This window comes from Lygodium microphyllum, chromosome 13, assembly GCF_053477565.2.
Source record: "Lygodium microphyllum isolate KBCC chromosome 13, Lygodium_microphyllum_v1.1.10, whole genome shotgun sequence".
NCBI classification, from domain to species: Eukaryota; Viridiplantae; Streptophyta; class Polypodiopsida; order Schizaeales; family Lygodiaceae; genus Lygodium; species Lygodium microphyllum.
In genome coordinates this window covers 147,990,492-148,009,631 of record NC_141147.1, presented here as the reverse complement: position 1 = coordinate 148,009,631, position 19,140 = coordinate 147,990,492, and the positions used below count along the sequence as shown (strand labels likewise).

Below are 19,140 nucleotides of genomic sequence, written 5' to 3'. Positions count from 1 at the left end.
GACAACAAATGGTAGGTGGCTGATGGCTGAAATCTACACAGTAGAGTAAGAAACCTGCACAAAAGGATGAAGACTAAATGGGGGCAACATGAAAGATCTTAGAGTCATGATCATGCAGCAAAAAAGACTCATTAAAACATAGAGGCAATTAAGCAAGCAAGGCCTTAAATACATGAATCATAGTTACCAAAATGGTAGGTGGCTGATGGCTGAAATCTACAAAATAGAGTAAGAAACCTGCACAAAAGGATGAAGACTAAATGGGGGCAACATGTCTATTTCCGATTGAAAGATCTCGGAGTCATGATCATGCAGCAAAAAAGACTCATTAAAACATAGAGGCAATTGAGCAAGCAAGGCCTTAAATACATGAATCATAGTTACTAGGAACGGGGAACAGAAACGGGAACAAGATCCCCCGGAACAGGGGAAACGCCCAAAGTTAGGGAATGGGAACGGTTGATATGATCTCTCTCTCTAGATTCTAAGACTTAAGTGCTCTCTCTCTCTCTCTCTCTCTCTCTCTCTCTCTCTCTCTCTCCATATATATATATATATATATGTGTGTGTGTGTGTGTGTGTGTGTGTGTGTGCACATACATACATACATACATATACATATACATACATACATACATACATACATACATATATATATATATATATATGTGTGTGTGTGTGTGTATATGTATAGTACATACATACATACATACATATATATATATATATATATATATATATATATATAAAATATAAAATATAGTACATACATACATACATACATACATACATACATACATACATACATATATATATATATATATATATATATATATATATATATATATATAGTAGATATAGATATACATACACATATACATATATATATACATATTCTCTCTCTCTCTCTCTCTCTCTCTCTCTCTCTCTCTCTCTCTCTCTCTATATATATATATATATATATATATATATATATATATATATATATATAGAGTCAACACTTAAGTCTTAGAATCTAGAGAGAGAGATCATATCAAACATAATTCGTGAAATTAGAGATATAATAATGAAGTTTCAACAATAAAAAATATTCAAAACATTGTAATCAACAATGGATTGTCACATTCATGATTCAACATTGTAATCAACAATGTTGCATAAGTCCAACAAGTGTGCATTGCAAAGACACAAAATATGCACTAAACTTTAAAGTCTAAAGATCCAAGTTACAACAGCTCCAATTTCCAAGTCAATACTCTAAAGTTCCAAAAGGCTAGCCGCTAAGTGCTCTAATTCATGGAAGATGGCTCCACTGTGCATGAATGCTCATCATGCCAAACAACATCCTGCCCATCACCATCACTATCATCATCATCATCATCATCTTTTTCCTAACGTATAAAAGAATCAGCCTTTGCAACTGATGTACGAGCTAGCAAGAGAAGATTGGAGCTCACATAAACTAGGTCATTCGTCTTTATTGTACCAAGACGATTTCTCTTCTTTGAGTGAATGTGATTGCATGAGCTTCATAGTTGCTCTAAACAAGAAGAGCTAATTGTTTGGCTAAGAATACAAATAGCCAAACTCTGCAACTCTGGAGCTTCTACGCCGTAGTCCTCCCATCATAAAGCAATCCTAATATTTGTCATGTCCTCTAGTGCATCCTCTGTACCAAACATCCCTAATGTTTGTTGATACACAGAGAGCTGATTTTTAATTTTGCGTTGCATTTCACGGCTAGGATAAAGCCTTGCAAGCAATGTGTTCCAAGCCTTGACCACCTCAAGGTCTCTTTCTTGCATCTTTCCTTGAAACTCAGGATCAAGCACATATGCTCCAACATGCATAGGAGAGTCATACTCATTCCATCTGCTGATGCATAACTCCTTGATCTGCTCATACCTGTCTGCATTTGGTTCCAAACTCTCCAACCTCTCAATCACTGTCTTGCAAAAGGCCCCCACTTCAGCTCAAAAACCAACACATGCAATCCCAATGCCTCAAATCGAATTTTTTTGGGTGGCGGTTTTCCAATATCCCAATGCATATAAGCTCTATTTCTATTGCAAGAAGCCAAGCAAGGCTCTACCAAAACCTGACCACCAAGAGATCTCAAAACCAAAGAAAGGAGGCACCATAGATGCGAAGGAAAATTAACCACCTCCACCTAGATTGGACATGCTTGCCTAAGAACATCATGGAATTCAGAACCAACTAGCCATCCAAAAACAAGGGGATAAGCTGCATTATGCACACGCAAGCATCTGAAGTTTGAAAGAGGACCTCAAAGAACCCTTTCTGTCCATTGTAAATCTCCTCCACAAGAGGGAGCCTAGAAGGAGCCTGCACTTGCCCACTAACATCATTATGATGCATTGACTACAGCCATGCTCTAATACAAGTTATCAAGGGAATCCTTCCCGTGAAATAAAAGATGATTGTCTCTTATGAAAGGCAAAAGCATTGACTACAGCCATGCTCTAATACGAGTTATCAAGGGAATCCTTCCCGTGAAATAAAAGATGACTATCCTCTTATGAAAGGCAAAAATCTGCTGCAATACTAAATCTGTTTTCAAAATAGTCACCACATGATCACCATCTGGTAAGGAGTTCTCTTTATCTTCATTTGCATGCACATAGTCATTCACGAGACCGTTAGCACACATATACTGAAAGGACACATCTTGCTACGAGTGAGGAACACATACACCCTATTGAGGCATCTCCAAAACACCTGAGACCCGAGCATCGACAATCAGTTTGCAACATTTGCCCATCCTTATCCAAGATGCTAATCAAGGAAATCTACATCAATACCACTAGACACCTGCATCTCATCCATATCAATGTCCCAGCTTGCCTTTCATCTAACAATAGGTACTCATGTGGGTGTTATCTACTCTCATAGAGACAGGGAACGCCCGTTCCGGCACATAGGAACAGATTAACGCATTCCGGGAGGTCCAAGCCCAAGAAACGTTGGCGGAACGTTCCAGCCCGTTCCCTCCCATTCCCGTCCCCTGTTTGGAACCGCCATTCCAACAACTGATTTTTTTTTAAAGGTCGATTCGCTGACCCACTAACTCTCCTGCCTCTCCCACACCTCTCACCTCTCCCGTGCCTCTCGCCTTTGTCACCTACATTACGCGACTATCCCGCCTGTGTTCCCTGTGTCGCCCGCCTACTCCGACTACTCCCGCCTACTTCACCTGTGTCGCCTATGTTGCCCGCCTGCTCCCGCTACTCCCGCCTGCCCCACCTGTGTCGACCGCCTGCTCTCGCTTCTCCCACCTGCTCTGCCTGCCACACCTGCCTCGCCTGGGACCTGCCTCGCCTGGGCCCTGCCTACTCCCGCCTGCCTCTCCCACCTATCTCTCCCGCCTACCTTGCATGGGGCCCACCTCTCCTGTCTGCCTAGCTTGACTCCTGCCCATGATTAGGTGAGGTCCTAGGAATCTCGACGCTCATGTTGAAATTTTGGCTGAAATTTCTGCAATTTCATTGAACTTTGACACATGGATGTTGAAATTTTGACTGCAAATTTCTGCAATTTCATTGAAGTTTACTGATTATTTGTCACTTCTATATAGATGACAACATTGACATCTATGGGATCTTCATCATCCTCAGCAAGTACTTCGTCAACAACTGGACAAAGTCAAAGCACTACTTGGTCATGGTGGGATGAGGTAGATGCACGGATGTCATTAAGAGGTGAAGGGGCTCACCCTTCGAAATGCAAACTTTGCTCTTATGCTCGAACTAGTGGGGCTAATAAAGTGAAAGCCCATCTTCTACATGAGGAGGGGAAAGAGGTGCGTTTTTACACCAATGTATCAATTGAGAAAAGGCAAGAGTTACTTGACCGCATAGCCACTTCTATGGGGAATTCACATGCCAAGAGGACGCCAAATATAGCAGTAGATCCAACAACATGGACTCCAAGGCCAGCAGGGCATGATGCTTCATGCAGAAGACCACCAGGATTAGTGGCTACGCAGCCTTCTCATGGGCCATCAGTGGCAGTAGGCCGTGGTGTTAGACAGAGTTCATTGCACACTTCATGGAAACCAAAGAAAAAAGAGGAAACAGATGCAGCAGTAGCATGTTTTTTTTACCATGACCATATTGCATTCAAATCAGCCAGGTCACCTTATTTTTTAAATATGGTGATAAAGATTGCAGAGTATGAACCCACATATAAGTCCCCCTTCATAAGAAACTATGAGGACTACATTGCTTCAGAAGGAGAAAGCAGCCATAGAGATTGCAACAACAAATATTCGCAATCAATGGGCAAGAAATGGAGTGACATTGATAGTAGATGGATGGAGTGACACACGCCATAGGTCCATACATGGTGTTCTCGCATATTCTCGCGGGATGTATACTTCATTGGTAGTCATGATGCTTCAGAGACTCGAAAGAGTGCAGATGTATTGGCATTTGAGTAGTGCAAGCTGTTGAGGCAAAAAATGTAATGCGGTTTGTGGCAGATGGTGAATCTAAAAACAGGGCAGCAACAAACATTTTAATAGCAATGTATCCACATATCACCTTTAGTCCATGCATGGCACATTGCTTGAATAACTTGTTGAAGGATATTAGGGACTTGCCATGGATTGCATCTCTTGTTGCGAAAGGCAACAAGATTATCATATTTATATGTAATCATCAGTACTTGCATGCTGAGTTTCACAAGAGAAGTGACAAAGAACTTCTCAAATACTCGGATACACGATTTACATATAACTTTCTTATGCTTGGTCGATTGCACTATTGCAAAGGTGCAATTAGGGAGCTATTTGCTAGTAATGAGTATGAAATTTGAACTGGGCTGCCACTGCTACTGCTGTGTTACGTAATGTATATGTCTTTGATAGAGATTTTTGGGATGAGGTGAATCGCACCAACCAAATGGTTGATCCTATTATGCACATGTTGAGGCTTGTAGATGGCATGGATCCGTGCATTGGGAAGATCTATGAAGGTATGGATTGCATGATTAAGAGGTTGGAGAGTTTGAAACCAAATGCAAATAAGTATGAGTAGATCAAGGAGTTATGCATCAGCAAGATGCAATGAGTATGACTTTTCTATGCATGTTGTTGCAACATATGTGCATGATCCTGAGTTTCAAGGAAAGATGCAAGAAAGAGACCTTGAGGTGGTCAAGGCTTGGAACACTGATAACCAGGAAATCAGTGCAAATAAAGGCACAAAAATGTGCTCAACATGGAAACATCCTTTGCAAATTGACACTTTGCTTTTGTACCATCTTGTGAAAAAATCATTATATGAAGCAATGTAAAATGTGTAGTCCAAAAGGCTCACATTAAAAAAATGTTGAAAGGAAAAGGAAAGGTCAAACACCTTTTGTCTCATGCTAAAAATTGAAAGGTCCTTAGACTTAGCCAATGTATGCAAATTTGAATTTCATAATTCAAGAAAGGAAAAGGAGGTGGTTGCATCCGTGGGATTTGAGGAGGTGGGAGGTTGAGGTGGTTACACCCTCTCTCTCTTCCTTTATCTTCTCTTGTCACGGTTCATTTCTCCCTCTCTCATTTTGGCACAACTCTCATCTTTCTTGTTCTTGCTTCCCTCTCTTGTGCTCCTTTGTAAGATCTCATGGAGAGTGAGGAAGAGGAAGAGAGTGAGGATGGAAGAATTTCTCAATTTCTTGTGTGCCATTCACTTGTGTGTTTTGGAGCAATGGTTCTTGGTGAGGAAGAAAGGTTTCTTGCAGGTTTTTGTGGCCAGCAAATGTATTTGCAGCCTCTCTTGGCCGGTTTGTAGTTCTTATGGTGCCGTGGCAGGGTGCTCTTCAAACACATTGCTTGCAAGGCTTTATTCTAGCCGTGAAATGCAACGCAAAATCAAAAATCAGCTCTCTATGTATCAACAAACATTAGGGATGTTTGGTACTACAAAGGGTGCACTAGAGGACAAGACAAATATTGGAGCTACTTTTTGATGGGAGGACTATCAGGCAGAAGCTCCAAAGTTGCAAAGTTTGGCTATTCGTATTCTTAGCAAAACAATTAACTCTTCTTGTTTAGAGCAACTATGAAGCTCATTCAATCACATTCACTCAAAGAAGAGAAATTGTCTTGATACAATGAAGACGAATGACCTAGTTTATGTTCGCTCGCTAGCTCGTACATCAGTTGCAAAGGCTGATTCTTTTATACATTAGGAAAAATATGACAATGATGATGATGATGGTGATGGTGATGGGCAGGATGTTGTTCAACAAGATGAGCATTCAAGCACAATGGAGCCATCTTGCATGAATCAAAGCAGTTAACGGCTAGCCTTTTGGAACTTTAGCGTATTGACTTGGAAATTGGAGCTATTGTAACTTGGATCTTTAGACTTTAAAGTTTAGTGCATATTTTGTGCCTTTCATTGCACACTTGTTGGACCTATGCAACATTGTTGATTACAATGTTGAATCATGAATGTGACAATCCATTGTTGATTGCAATGTTTTGAATCTTTATTTTTGCTGAAACTTGATTATTATGTCTCTAATTTCACGAATTATGGTTGATATGATCTCTCTCTCTAGATTCTAAGACTTAAGTGTTGACTCTCTCTCTCTCTCTCTCTCTCTCTCTCTCTCTCTCTCTCTCTATATATATATATATATATATATATGTGTGTGTGTGTGTGTGTGTGTGTGTCCCTCCATTCCCGTTCCCTAACTTTGGGCGTTCCCCCCATTCCGAGGGGTCCCATTCCCTGTTCCTGGTAACTATGCCTGCTCTGTCTATGCTGAACAAAGTCTGAAGACACAGTGCCTGAAGCTGAAATTCATGGAAGCCTTGAAGGCTCACACAGGACTGCAAAAACACCAGCAGGCCATTGCAAGCAGCAAGTACAGGTCACATCAGACAGGCTGGGAACACATCAGATGCAGGTCTGTGAGCAGGGCAGTGTGCAGTTCTAATCTGGAGCCTGTTTGCCTGCTACTTTGCTGTGCAGTCTGCCTGTTGTGCCTATTGCCCAGCTGTCCCTGTCACTACTGCAGATAGATAGAAGAACCTTAGACAGGGCAGGAAAATCAAAGGCTTCTGCTGCTGCTGCTGCTCTCTAGTAATGAGTAATTTATATTATATCAAATGACTACAAGAGTACAGAAAATCAGGACTCAAATGACTGAAAGAGTACAAAAGTCAAGGCAATGAAGCAGCAGAAATTGGTGTCTTCCAGGGAACCAACTCTCTCTCTCTCTCTCTCTCTCTCTCTCTCTTTTTCGTAAAAGGTAATTGTATTAATTACGAAAAAAAGGCACAAGATTACATGATTACATGATTACAAGAGACACGAGGGCCCTAGGCCAACATGTGGGGAATCCCCGTACTAATGCACTAAAAAGGGTTACACCAATCATGGCAACGACCCAGAGGCAATTGCCATATGCCAGGGAACCAAATCCTCCCGAGGGAGCAAGTCGGAGTGCCGGATGAGATCTAGCTGCCAATGCAAGAGCCCTTTAAGCCTGGCAATATGTCTCGGTACATTAGAGGCCGAATCAAAGAGAAAAGCATTGCGCATGGTCCAAATGTGCCAGCATCCCCAGTATCTAAAAAAGTGAAATAAGATCTTCATATGTAACTGTGGCGGTATAGGGTACTTTGGGCGCACAAAGACCCAATCGAAAGGAGTTAGTGAGGACCCCACCACTGCGCGCCAGATTTGCGACAAGAGTGACCAAATATTCTTGGCGAGCGGGCAAGAAAGAAAACGATGTCGGGCCGATTCCGCAGTAGTGGTACAGAAGAAACAATTGCCATTCGAGATTCTACGCTTGGAAAGGGACGAGGCAAGAGGAAGACCACCAATCATTACCCGCCAAAGAAAGACCTTGCATTTGAAAGGTGCCTTATTCAGCCAGCCCTCCATCAGCGTTGCCTGCCACCATGACTGCGATTTCCGCAGTCCCCAAACAGTATTAGCTTTCACACCCAGCCATTGGTGATCTTGAATGAGAAGATGATACACCTGATTAGTAGAGGCCTTTTCCAGACTCAACCGGCCTGCAAGGTCCCAGTCCTACCAAGGACGATCCACAGCCAGGGCAAGAAAGGGTTGCCTACCCTGAAGCTCCGACAAAAGCTGTTCCCATAAACCACGGTATCCGCGCGGGATCCTGAAAAGTCTCCTAGCAGTCCGAAACGATGCAAGAACATTGCGAGTGGCAAGGGTAGCATCCGCAATCGAGGTCACACCTAAACGGGCCATGCGATTAAATCTCGGTCTGAGCTGATGTTTGTCTTCCCATGAAAGTAATCTCGATACTGCCAACAATTCCAGCTGAAAGGAGTTAGTCTCCAAGCGGTCCCCCACAGGATGCCAACGGGCCTTTTGGAGCACCACTTTCCAAGAGCCGACCAAGTGCAGTAACAGAGAGGAAGAGGGACTGGAAAATCGAGCGTCAGCATTAAGGACATGCCACCAGGAGGCCCGAAGTCGTGTATTACCATGGCGTAGCCCGCTGTCCTCAAGAAAATAACGGGCTATGATGGTCCACGGGTGATGATCCACACATATGGCACGAAAAAGAGACCAACGAAGAGCCAGCATATGAGTTTCTGCATCCAAAATAGCTCCACCACCCATGCGTTTAGGGGTACATGTATGTGACCATGAAATCCACGAAATACTTGCCTGCAGTGAATCCTTCTTCCATAGCATGAAACGAATGGGATGAGTGAGGGCCTTCAAAGTAGTAGGCGTCCACGGCAACAATGGCAGGAAATACGTCAGCATTGGTAGCATAATTGTCTGAGCCACTTTGAGGCGGACATGGAATGGCCACGCTTGCGACTTCCAATACATAAACTTCGCCGCCAGTTTTTGTGAAATCCACTCCAGTAGGTCTTTTGGCCGTACATCCACCTCCAATGGGTATCCAAGATGCCTGACAATGGAGCCACGGGAAACCACCTGGCCCTGCCAGCCTAATGACTGTAAATCAGGCTCCGTGCAACTGAGTATGGCTGATTTAAAGGCATTGATGCGAAGACCAGAGGCCTGAACAAAGAGTGTCCAAACATCTAATGCCTTTCAAATGTTGTCCCTGTCCGCCCGCAAAATCATAAAGGTGTCATCAGCCAAAGATTGGCTAATGAAGTGCTGCCCCAAAGGAAGAGACAATCCTGCCAACTGAGCAGAAGCCACCATTGAGGATAACATTGAAAGGACCGGGTGAGTCACCAGGGCAAAGAAGAGAGGACTCAAAGGGCAACCCTGTCTAACCGAGCGTGCAAGGACAAATGGCTCTGTAACCCCACCATTGAGCATAACTCTTGAAGAAGCCGCAGCACTAATGGTGTAGATCAATCGGGACATCCGAGTACCAAAACCCATAGCAGACATGAGATCTGCAATGAAAGACCAATCCACATAGTCAAACGCCTTTTCCAAGTCCAATTGAATCAATACCACTTCCTGACTGGAGTGCCGCGCATAGTCAATAGCCATTTGCACATTTAAGATATTATGCAGAATGTTGCGGCCCTTAATGAAACCATATTGAAGAGGATGCACAATCGCTGGAAGGTGCTTGTGAAGCCGATTCGCCAGCACTTTGGAGAATATTTTATACATCGAGCCCATCAAAGAAATTGGTCTCCAGTGTTGCAGCATTGACGGCGAAGGGACCTTTGGAATCAGTTTGATAAGGCCTTCTTTCCATGAGGAAGACATGACCCTTGTTTCCCAAACCTGCTGAAACATGACCGCCAATCGCTTCACCAGCTGCGTGGCCGAGTTCTCAAAGAATTCATTGGTGAGACCATCCCAACCAGGACTTTTATCCTTAGGCAGGTGCAACAAAACATCCATAACCTCCTCCTCGCAAATATCCGCCTCCAAAGTGGCTTGCATATCAAGTGGAACCTGCTGGCGGACCAGATGATAGAAGACCGAGCAGGCATGCGTAACCTGGCTAGAAGGCGAGGGAGAAGAACCAAGAAGTTCCATAAAATAATTTCTGCACATATTAACAATGGTCTGCGGATCAGTGACCATGTGACCTTCCGAATCCTGGAATCTAGTCATATTTTCCCGAGCAGGAGAAGCATCCAAGGCGCGAAAGAACTTATGAGACTGGCAGGCACTATCTTGCAATGTGTCAGTCAAGTTATGCAGCTTGGCCTGCTGATAAGATTTCAACTGAAATACTTGAATAAGATGGGCCAAACGCCTCTCCAGTGACTGCAGAAAATCATCAACTGGGGTATCCACGAGCAACGAACGGACCAAAGCCAGTAAGCCCTCTGCTGCATGTCGACGTCGCCGACAAAGAGAGGCATGATGGATCCCATACTGCCGAGCAACCCGCTGCACATTAGAGAGCAGCCGTGCAAATGAAGCCAAGCCCTCAGAGGCGAAGTCCAATAAGAACCTCTCAATCAATTGCTGCATATAGCCCTGAAAAATGGGATGCTTCAAATAAGAGGAGTTGAAACGTAAAGGGAGCCTATCCAGCAACTGCATAAAAGGTGCAATAGGTTGTGCCCGCATCTCAAGCTGGAGGGGGAAATGGTCCGACAATGCATATTGCTACAAGACCTTCATTTCCAGCATCTCGGGAAGAAAATCATCCCCCTGCATGATATACATTCGGTCCAACCGCGACCAAGTAGTTGCATATTGTGCGGAATGAAAAGTAAACTTTGAAAAAGAAGGGTGAAGCCACAACCAAAGATCTTGCTTAAGTACGCGCAAAGCAAAGGAATTCCACACCCGGCTTTCCGGCGTATCCATTACCGAATGCCCTGAAGTGGACTGAGAAGAGTCAACACACATATTGAAATCTCCTATCAAAAACCCCCTTCGGCTAAGTGACATCGAGCCCTGCAAAGTCGACCAAAGATCCCGTCAGGATGCGGGATCATTCAGAGCATAGAGACCCAGCAACCATAAAATCTCTCCTTCAAATAAGACTTCGATTACCAGAAAGCGGCCCTGCACATCATTTTTAACAAGAACAGGCTGGTATTTCTCATGGACAATCATCAGCACGCTCGAATAGTGCGTAGCATGTGCCCCTGCATAAAACAGACGGAATCCATGACAATCCACAACTTTTCCTGCTTCACCGTGACTTTTGTGCTCAACTGCACACAATACATCCCACTGGTTCTCATGCAAGACAGTCCACATGGCATGTTGCTTATGGCGAGAGCAAATGCCTCGCACATTCCATGTGGCTATCTTCATATGTCTTCAAAATAAGAAAGTCAGGAACGAGGCGCCTGTTGCCTCGATTTCACCTTTTCCGCGAGAGCATCCAGGACACCCTCATCCAGAAAATCAGCCAATACTGCAAACGAATTCTGGCGACCTGCTTTAGAGATAGAAGGAAAATCCACTGCCTTGGGAGTGGGGCGAGGATAACGCCGATCCCAGGGTGTAATCACATTACCTTTTGTATCAAACGCCAGCTTAGCAGGTGGGCCCTTGGGACCGTCTATATAGACTTTCCTTGTAGACTGATTACGGGGGGCAGACGGGGCCATAGTACGCGTAGCATGCTGTGAAGTGAACATTTCTTTCCTGCGCATATACGTGCGCACGGAATCCTGTGAAGCATTAGGCCCAGGATCCGCCAGGCCTGCATCCAACTTTTTACCTTTTTTTTGACGTGCCTCAATCCAATCAGTGCTACGGGAATCCACACCCAGGACCTGTTGTTTGCATTTATCCACGACATTAGATGGCTGAAGGGCCTCCTGTGTCGGGGCATCAAGCACCATGTCATCCTTGGGCAGCACAACATGCGCATCCTCGGAAGACGGTTGTCTTTCGGGGCATTCGGCCATAAAATGCCCCAATGTACCACATGAAAAGCAGTGTCCTGCAAAGTTGCCCCATTTCAAGCGAAAATGCAAAGGATGCATGCCAGAACAATTGAGGCTAAGCCACGCAGGCCTTTTCTTGGCCGTGTCCCATAACATGCATAAACGGTTTCGATTCATAGCCCTGAGGCTTGGGGGAACCAGCACTGTTCCCACAACTGCCATCGCATCCTTCAACAATGGCCAATAGACCGCCGGACAATTTTCCACTTCCACCCACACCGGGCATTCTCGTTGAAGCAGACGCTGGAAGTCGCCCATAGGGCGCCATGGTACAACATGGACCAAGCGGCGATCAAAGAATAATGGCAACTTGGACAGGAGCTCAGCTCGATGTGTTTCCGATTTCAACAGCACCTCATAAAAGCCGCGAGGTCCAAGGAAGATCTCCTCAACACACTCCCCTTGCAATAAATGGTGCATCCACTGGCGAATATGTGAAAGCATTGGGATCCTGCCAGTGAAGAAAAGTATAACAGCACGGTCATAAAACACCGAAAAGGACCGCAAGACTGATTTCGGGTCCACCGTGGCTTCCAGCACATCATCAGTTCCCACGTCAGAAAAAGTTTCATTATTATGCTGGACATAATCGCCAAGCAGAGCATTGGCAAAGTCCAACAAATGCTCCCAGTCAATCTCCTGCGAATCCACAGGATCAGAGGCAACCTGCGCATAGGAACGTTCCTGAGGACCCATTGGCTCGTCAGAAGTATGCTTGGAGCGTTTGCCCGCAGGCGGCAGTTCAGAACCCGGAGGCATCTCCTCCATGCATGGCACCATATCCTCGGGCTCCTCTGTATCGGAATCAGGGCCAAGGACTGCCACCGTCCGGTCTAGAAAATCCATATCCAGGCCAGCCATACTGCTGTCTTCTCTGTGAAGAAGCAAGTAGGAGCAGGCTACGGCTAAGCCTGTGCTCTGTGACCACAGGCTTCAGACGGCAGGCGTCAGGCGAGCAGACAGGCACAGGCGGAGCAGGCGGCCACAGACGAATACAAGCGGGTGGGTCTTCAGGCACACGGGCAGTCGTCACTCTCTCTCTCTCTCTCAGTGTTTGTGTAAAGGCAAGGCTGCTCTGTCTCCGTGCACAAGTTTGGGGCGAGCACAACGGCAACTAACTGGCGGGAGCGGCGTCTGACAGGCGAGGGCGGCGTCTGACAGACGAGCGCGGCGGCTGACAGGCGTGGGCTGCGTCTGAGAGGCGATGGCGGCGGCTGACAGGCGAGGGCTGCATCAGACAGGCGAGGGCGAACAGGTCTGGCAAGGCGATGGTGGACAGGGCTGGCAGGCAAGGCCGGACAGGGCTAGCAGGCGAGGTCGACGTGCAGGTCTGGCGGCAGGTCCCGCGACGGGCCGAACAGGTCAGACGGCCCAGTAGGTCAACGCGCAGGCTAGCAAGCGAGGTCGACGTACAGGTCTGGCGGCAGGTCCCGCGACGGGCCGAATAGGTGAGACGAGCCAGTAGGTCAACGCGCAGCAACCGGCGAGGCAGTTCGCGGCAGCAGAAGGGTCGCCGTCTGTCTCCCCGCCATCGCTCTCTCTCTCTCTCTCTCTCTCTCTCTCTCTCTCTCTCTCTCTCTCTCTTTCTCTCTCTCTCTCTCTCTCTCTCTCTCTCTCTCTCTCCAAGGCCAACATGAAGCCTTAAGAGGCTGGTATTCTCAGGGTAAGAATAGAGGGCGTGGCACCAACATGAACTTAAAGTGCACCTTGGCTTTATGCATGATAATGGTGCACATTAGACACGATAAACTCATGGAAATAGATAATGAAATTCAAGATGGATAAATATTGGTCCTTTATATAGCTATTGATGATAAAGGAGCTCTCTCTTTTTTTCTTCTTTTTTTCGTGAAGATAATTGAATTAAGTAGTAAATATTTACATGAGGCCATCAAGTCAACATTCTCTCTGTATCTCTTACATTCTATTACATCAGACCATCAGGTCAGCATACTCATTCTCTCTCACATTGTCTCTGTACAAATTTACAAGATGTGAGCAGGCTCTCAGAACAACCTATTACATAACCAATTCTAATAAATCAGACAGAAAGAACAGCTGGAGTAGAGTGAACAATCGCCAGCCAGGGAGCAGCAATGTCCGGAAGGACCAAGTCAACTGACATCATAGAAGTGATTTGCCATAACACCAATCCACGCACACGGGCCACATGCCCATGGATGCCCGATGCCGAATCAAAAATAAAGGCATTGCGAGTACACCATATGTGCCACAGGGCTGTCCATCTAAGAAAATGGAATAGGCAGGAACAATCTGAAGACAAAGATGGCATAGAGGACATATTTCCCATAATCCACGAAGGAACTGGTATGCGGTGCTGGGTCACCAAGAACCACACACGGGAAATGAAATTCCAGATCTATCATGCAACAGAGCAAGAGACAAAGAGGTGAAGCAATGTCTCATCACATGTGGTACATAAAACACACCGCCTTGCAGAGATCTTTCAGGCACATAGCACTTCTCCCGTTGGAAGACCCCCAATGAGCAGCCTCCACATGAACACTTTACCCTGATACGGAACCTTAGACTTCCAGAGCTGGATAAATTTGTCCCACCACTTCTTTTTTTTGTCCCTGAGAACTCCTTTAGGGCCGGGTCATCTGACGAGTAAAGGATCTCTCTCTTTTTTTTTTTTCGTAAAAGGTAATTATATTAATTACGAAAAAAATACAAGACTACTTGATTACAAGATACATGACGACAGTCTACGTCATCATGTGAAGAGGTTCTAAGTGCTACAAGTTACAAAGGATCTCTCTCTCTCTCTCTCTCTCTCTCTCTCTCTCTCTCTCTCTCTCTCTCTCTCTCTCTTTGGCACCAACGCTGGCTCACATCTTTAATAGGGTAGTTTGTGAGGGATTTCCAACCTATTGGTCAGACCATATTATTGTGCCGCTCTTTAAGAGTGGAGACCCCGCACTACCTGGTAACTACCGAACTATCATGATTGGACACATGCTGGCCAAGATATATGGCTCTATCGTGGAACAAGCATTGAGTGAATGGGCCAAGATGCATGGCCTGAGATCAAAAGGCCAGGCTGGCTTCAGGAGGGGATATGCAACTCTAGACCATATCTTTACATTGAGGGCCTTCATCGAAGAATGCAAGCCATTCAAGAAAAAGATCTATTGCTGTTTTGTGGACTTTCGCAAGGCCTTTGACACAGTGCCACGTGCTAGACTCATGAGAGGAATGCAAAACATTGATGTGCCTGTAGAGATACAGTGGAGTATCTATGCCTTGTATGAGACAGTGACGGGCAGAGTACGAACACCTGAGGGCATCTCAGATACAGTCAATAGCACCATTGGGGTGAAACAAGGCTGTCCACTTTCACCAACACTATTTGGGCTGTGTATAGATGAAATTTCAGAATATGTGGATAGGACTGGTGGGGCCGGAGCCAGCCTAGCTGGAGTGCTGATACCATTATTACTTTATGCCGATGATATTGTACTTATATCTAACTCACTTGAGGGACTAAATAGACACTTGGATGCATTATCAGCTTTTTGCAGAGATAGAGATCTTAAGGTGATCCTTGGGAAAACTAAAGTTATGGTATTTAACACTTCAGTTGCTTGGGTGACAAGAGCTGAGCACCAGTTTACTTTTGATGGAGAGCCAGTGGAGATGGTTAGGCAGTATGTCTATTTGGGGGTCACATTGAAGGGACCACAGTTCTCTTGAAGAGAGACATCAGAGGCTCGTTTGGCAAAAGCATATGCAACTTTAGGTGCATTGGAGAGGCAATGTGCTCACATACAATTTCATGATCCGCGTACCAAACTGTGGCTTTTTGACACCCTGGTTACACCCACACTCTTATATGGGGCAGCTATTTGGGGTCCGAGTCTCTTTCACACGAGGAGATAGCCTTTGGGAGACCAGGATGGACCAGAGAAGGAATACTATGACGGATGGGAGCATCTGGAAAAACCAATGGTCATGATGATCTCACGTATGATATGAGCGAAGAGCTCAACTCCACACGAGATTATCAGAGCTCAGTTGGGAGCATCACCCATGGTGGCTGAGGCCTTGGTCTAGGCAGTGACTTTCATACATAGACTATGGGAGCTCCCCCAAGATAGTACCCACGGCTAGCCCTAGCCTCTTCTAGACAACTAGCAACAAATGGTGACAGACACTGTTGGTATGCTCAGATGAGTACATGGATGAGTCTACATGGGCTGCAGATTGACAGACTACCCCCCTTTAACTATAGCCTGGATTGCCCTACACTTGACCTAAGCCGATGAGAGCTAAACCATGTGATCAGAGCAGACCTACTAAAGTTAGATACGGAGAAGACCTGGATCCAACCCCCCTCCCCCCATGGCACGAGGATGGCACACTACCAGACCCACTTCCTTCAAGTATCTGAGGATGGTTTCATCACCCGACCCAATTACATGGACACAGCTGCCCCATGGACTACGCACAATTATTGGTCAAATCCGTACCTCATCCCACCACCTGAGGATTGAGACAGGCAAATGGGAGGGTATATAGACAGAAGAACACATATGCCCACTATGCGACAGAGAGCCAGAGACAGAGGAACACTACATCTGCCGATGCACTGTATATTATGACATACGAGGTAGATGCCACTGTCTGTTTCGAGAGGGTTTTGGACCCCTGAGACGGATCATGCAGTTTGAGGATCAGAGATGCTTGGGATTCTACCTCTTGGAGCTCCAGAGGCACAGAGCAACAATTCTACGAAGTGGGAGGCCCCCACAGCTCAGCTCACATAGACAGAGAGCAGTCACTGATTTTTTCACTGATACACGACAAAGTATGGCAGATACCACTACTACTGCCACACAACCTACAGGAGTACATCATCATTAGACCTCATCTCCTGTAGGTGTCCCTTTGGATAGAGCAGTGGCACTTAGCTGGTCTAGGCGCCCACGTCCACCTGGACGAAGGCCTAGACATCCACACCACAGACAAATTAAAGCCATCATTGAGCGCCACAGGAGACAGATGTTGAGACGCCTCAGCCATGCAAATATACACCTCCTTAGAGAACAGACATATCATTGATGGAGAGTTTTCCTTTCTCTACTCTCACTTTCAGATCACTGACATGTTTCCCTTTTATAGGACACTATTTCATTTTTTTCTGTTTTATAGGCATGTGTTTTTCATCTTTTTCTCGTTCCAGATGAGAAACACACCATCATTGTATGTATTGCTTTGGTCTCATAGGCCACATTGGCCTTTTAGAGACATTAATATACTCTCTCTCTCTCTCTCTCTCTCTCTCTCTCTCTCTCTCTCTCTCTCTCTCTCTCTCTCTCTCGCCCTTGACCCCCAGCTACCCCGATTGCCATCAACATTAATGGATATATAATGGTCCTTTATATAGCTATTGATAATAAGGAGGGAAGATTCCTCTAACTCTCTATCATATTCCAAATGGTGCTAATGTTTAATGTCATAAATAAGTAGTAATCTTCCAAAATCTACGACAAGGTTTAGTTTTAGCCCACAGTGAAGTGGGAGGGCCTCTCTCTCTCTGGCCCTTGTCCCCCAGCTACCCCAATTGCCATTAACATTAATGGGGAATGCATTAAAAGTGAAAGGCTTAAGCCTTAATAATTAATGGTCATAATCCATTGGATTCTTGTCACTTGGAAGTTGGAACAAATTGTGAGATTATTATTAATACTCAAAATCCTATCTCATTCAAAGGATATTATGCTTCTATATTAATTGCGAGAAGGATATTCTCATTTAATGAAAAGAGTGAACCTGTCAAAATCTTCTTCACATATGTGTTTTACAAGTAAACACTTCCTTCTCATTTTCAATCAAAGAAGTCCTCCCTCAAATTGATCCATGCCAAATCCTACCTTTTCCAAACATCGCCCTATAATTTCCACCCCATTTTGAGCACAAAAACGAAAGAAGTATCGCCAAGCATGAGACAACACAAGTTGGTCAAAGTCCTCGGATGCCTAAGGCAACTTCGTGTGCCCCTCGTGCTAGTGAGAGCAGTAATAGTATTGCACGAAGGACGTTGATTAAGCAACCAAATAAGGCGGGCTCAGTTTGGAGCTGTTCTTCTAAGAATCAAACACATATCTAGCCTAATGGTGTGAAGTAGATTCATGCCCCGTCGATAATCCCTAAGCAAGGATACACATACCATGCTGAATGGCAGCCTCGGCCTATGTGCTAGACAGAAGCACACAAAGCCACACACCTGTATCCTGAAGTAGACGAAAGCTCGGAGTGCACCAAAGCCGAGAATGCCAAATAGGGCAGCTCCTGATAAGAACTGGCTGGGGAGTTCTTCGGAGAAGGAGAGAGGCAACGCTGAGGGACACACCGCAGCCCTCCCATCTCTGAGAAAAATATCACAAAAATTTTGGATGTGTAACCATTGTTGCGAACCAGTACGTGCCAAGACAGAGTGCAAAAAAACTGTTGATCGACCGAGGAAAAGAAAAACACAGAAGAAAAACAACGCACCGAGACAGAAGAAGCGGTATATCACTCTTTCTGTTGAGCCGGAGTACCGGGTGAGACCTCCCCAATGACGACGAAGAGAGGGAAGAAGCAGCAGACAGACAGTGGCGATGACCAGGAGAATGTGCAACGGTTTCATTTGGAGAAAAATAAGAATAAGCAGCGCATGATGATGATGATGATGATAATGATGAGGCAGCCATCCTCTCCGTCGATCAGCTAACGCTTGCCAAATCTCGTCTCAACATGCAAGCGCTCGTCTGGGAGATTTATCCATATCTCAAACAAGATAAAGATACCGCTGCTTTATGCGTAAATAAATGCCTTGTAATTCAAACGTTGTTTCCTATTTCGCTAGCACTCGTTTTCCCCGCAGTTGGATTCTCGACCAAGGCCCATTTCACACTTTTGGCCGACGGACAAGTCTACGATGATACCCCTCCCTCGTGAGGGACTATTCTCTCAAAAAGTTGAAAACTGCGGTAGACCGTTTTATGATGTGGCAGGTCCACCGTAGCTGATGCAAAGAGGAAGTGTGTTCAAAATGAAACCTTCCACTTTCATTATAGGAGCCATGTGTCAAAGTCAATGGGGGTATCTGCCAAGCCACAAACAAGAGGGGTTTCAAGAAAAGAATCAAGATGGATGGAAGATAGAAAGATCCCAAAAAGATTATGTGTATTCCTCTTGAAAGACTTTGCACAACCACAGCTACACCCTCATGTTACAAACATCGTGTCTGAGTC

The 19,140-nt window shown here is 45.3% G+C and overlaps 1 protein-coding gene across 2 annotated transcripts in view; it reads right to left on the bottom strand.

Moving 5' to 3' along the window:
• The window catches only part of LOC148027332 (uncharacterized), a 62,562-nt gene extending 43,850 nt beyond the window's left edge, over positions 1 to 18,712 (bottom strand). Inside the window, exons 1-2 of one of the 2 annotated variants that reach the window (XM_087691900.1) lie at positions 18,398 to 18,712; positions 18,072 to 18,270 (exon numbers count right to left, since the gene is read on the bottom strand). In XM_087691900.1, coding sequence (XP_087548026.1) covers positions 18,072 to 18,270; positions 18,398 to 18,597 — 399 coding nt within the window. In that variant the 5' untranslated portion in view covers positions 18,598 to 18,712. The remainder of the gene's footprint in view (positions 1 to 18,071; positions 18,271 to 18,397) is intronic. The other variant, XM_087691901.1, reaches the window with a different exon arrangement.
• Positions 18,713 to 19,140: the final 428 nt, after the last annotated feature.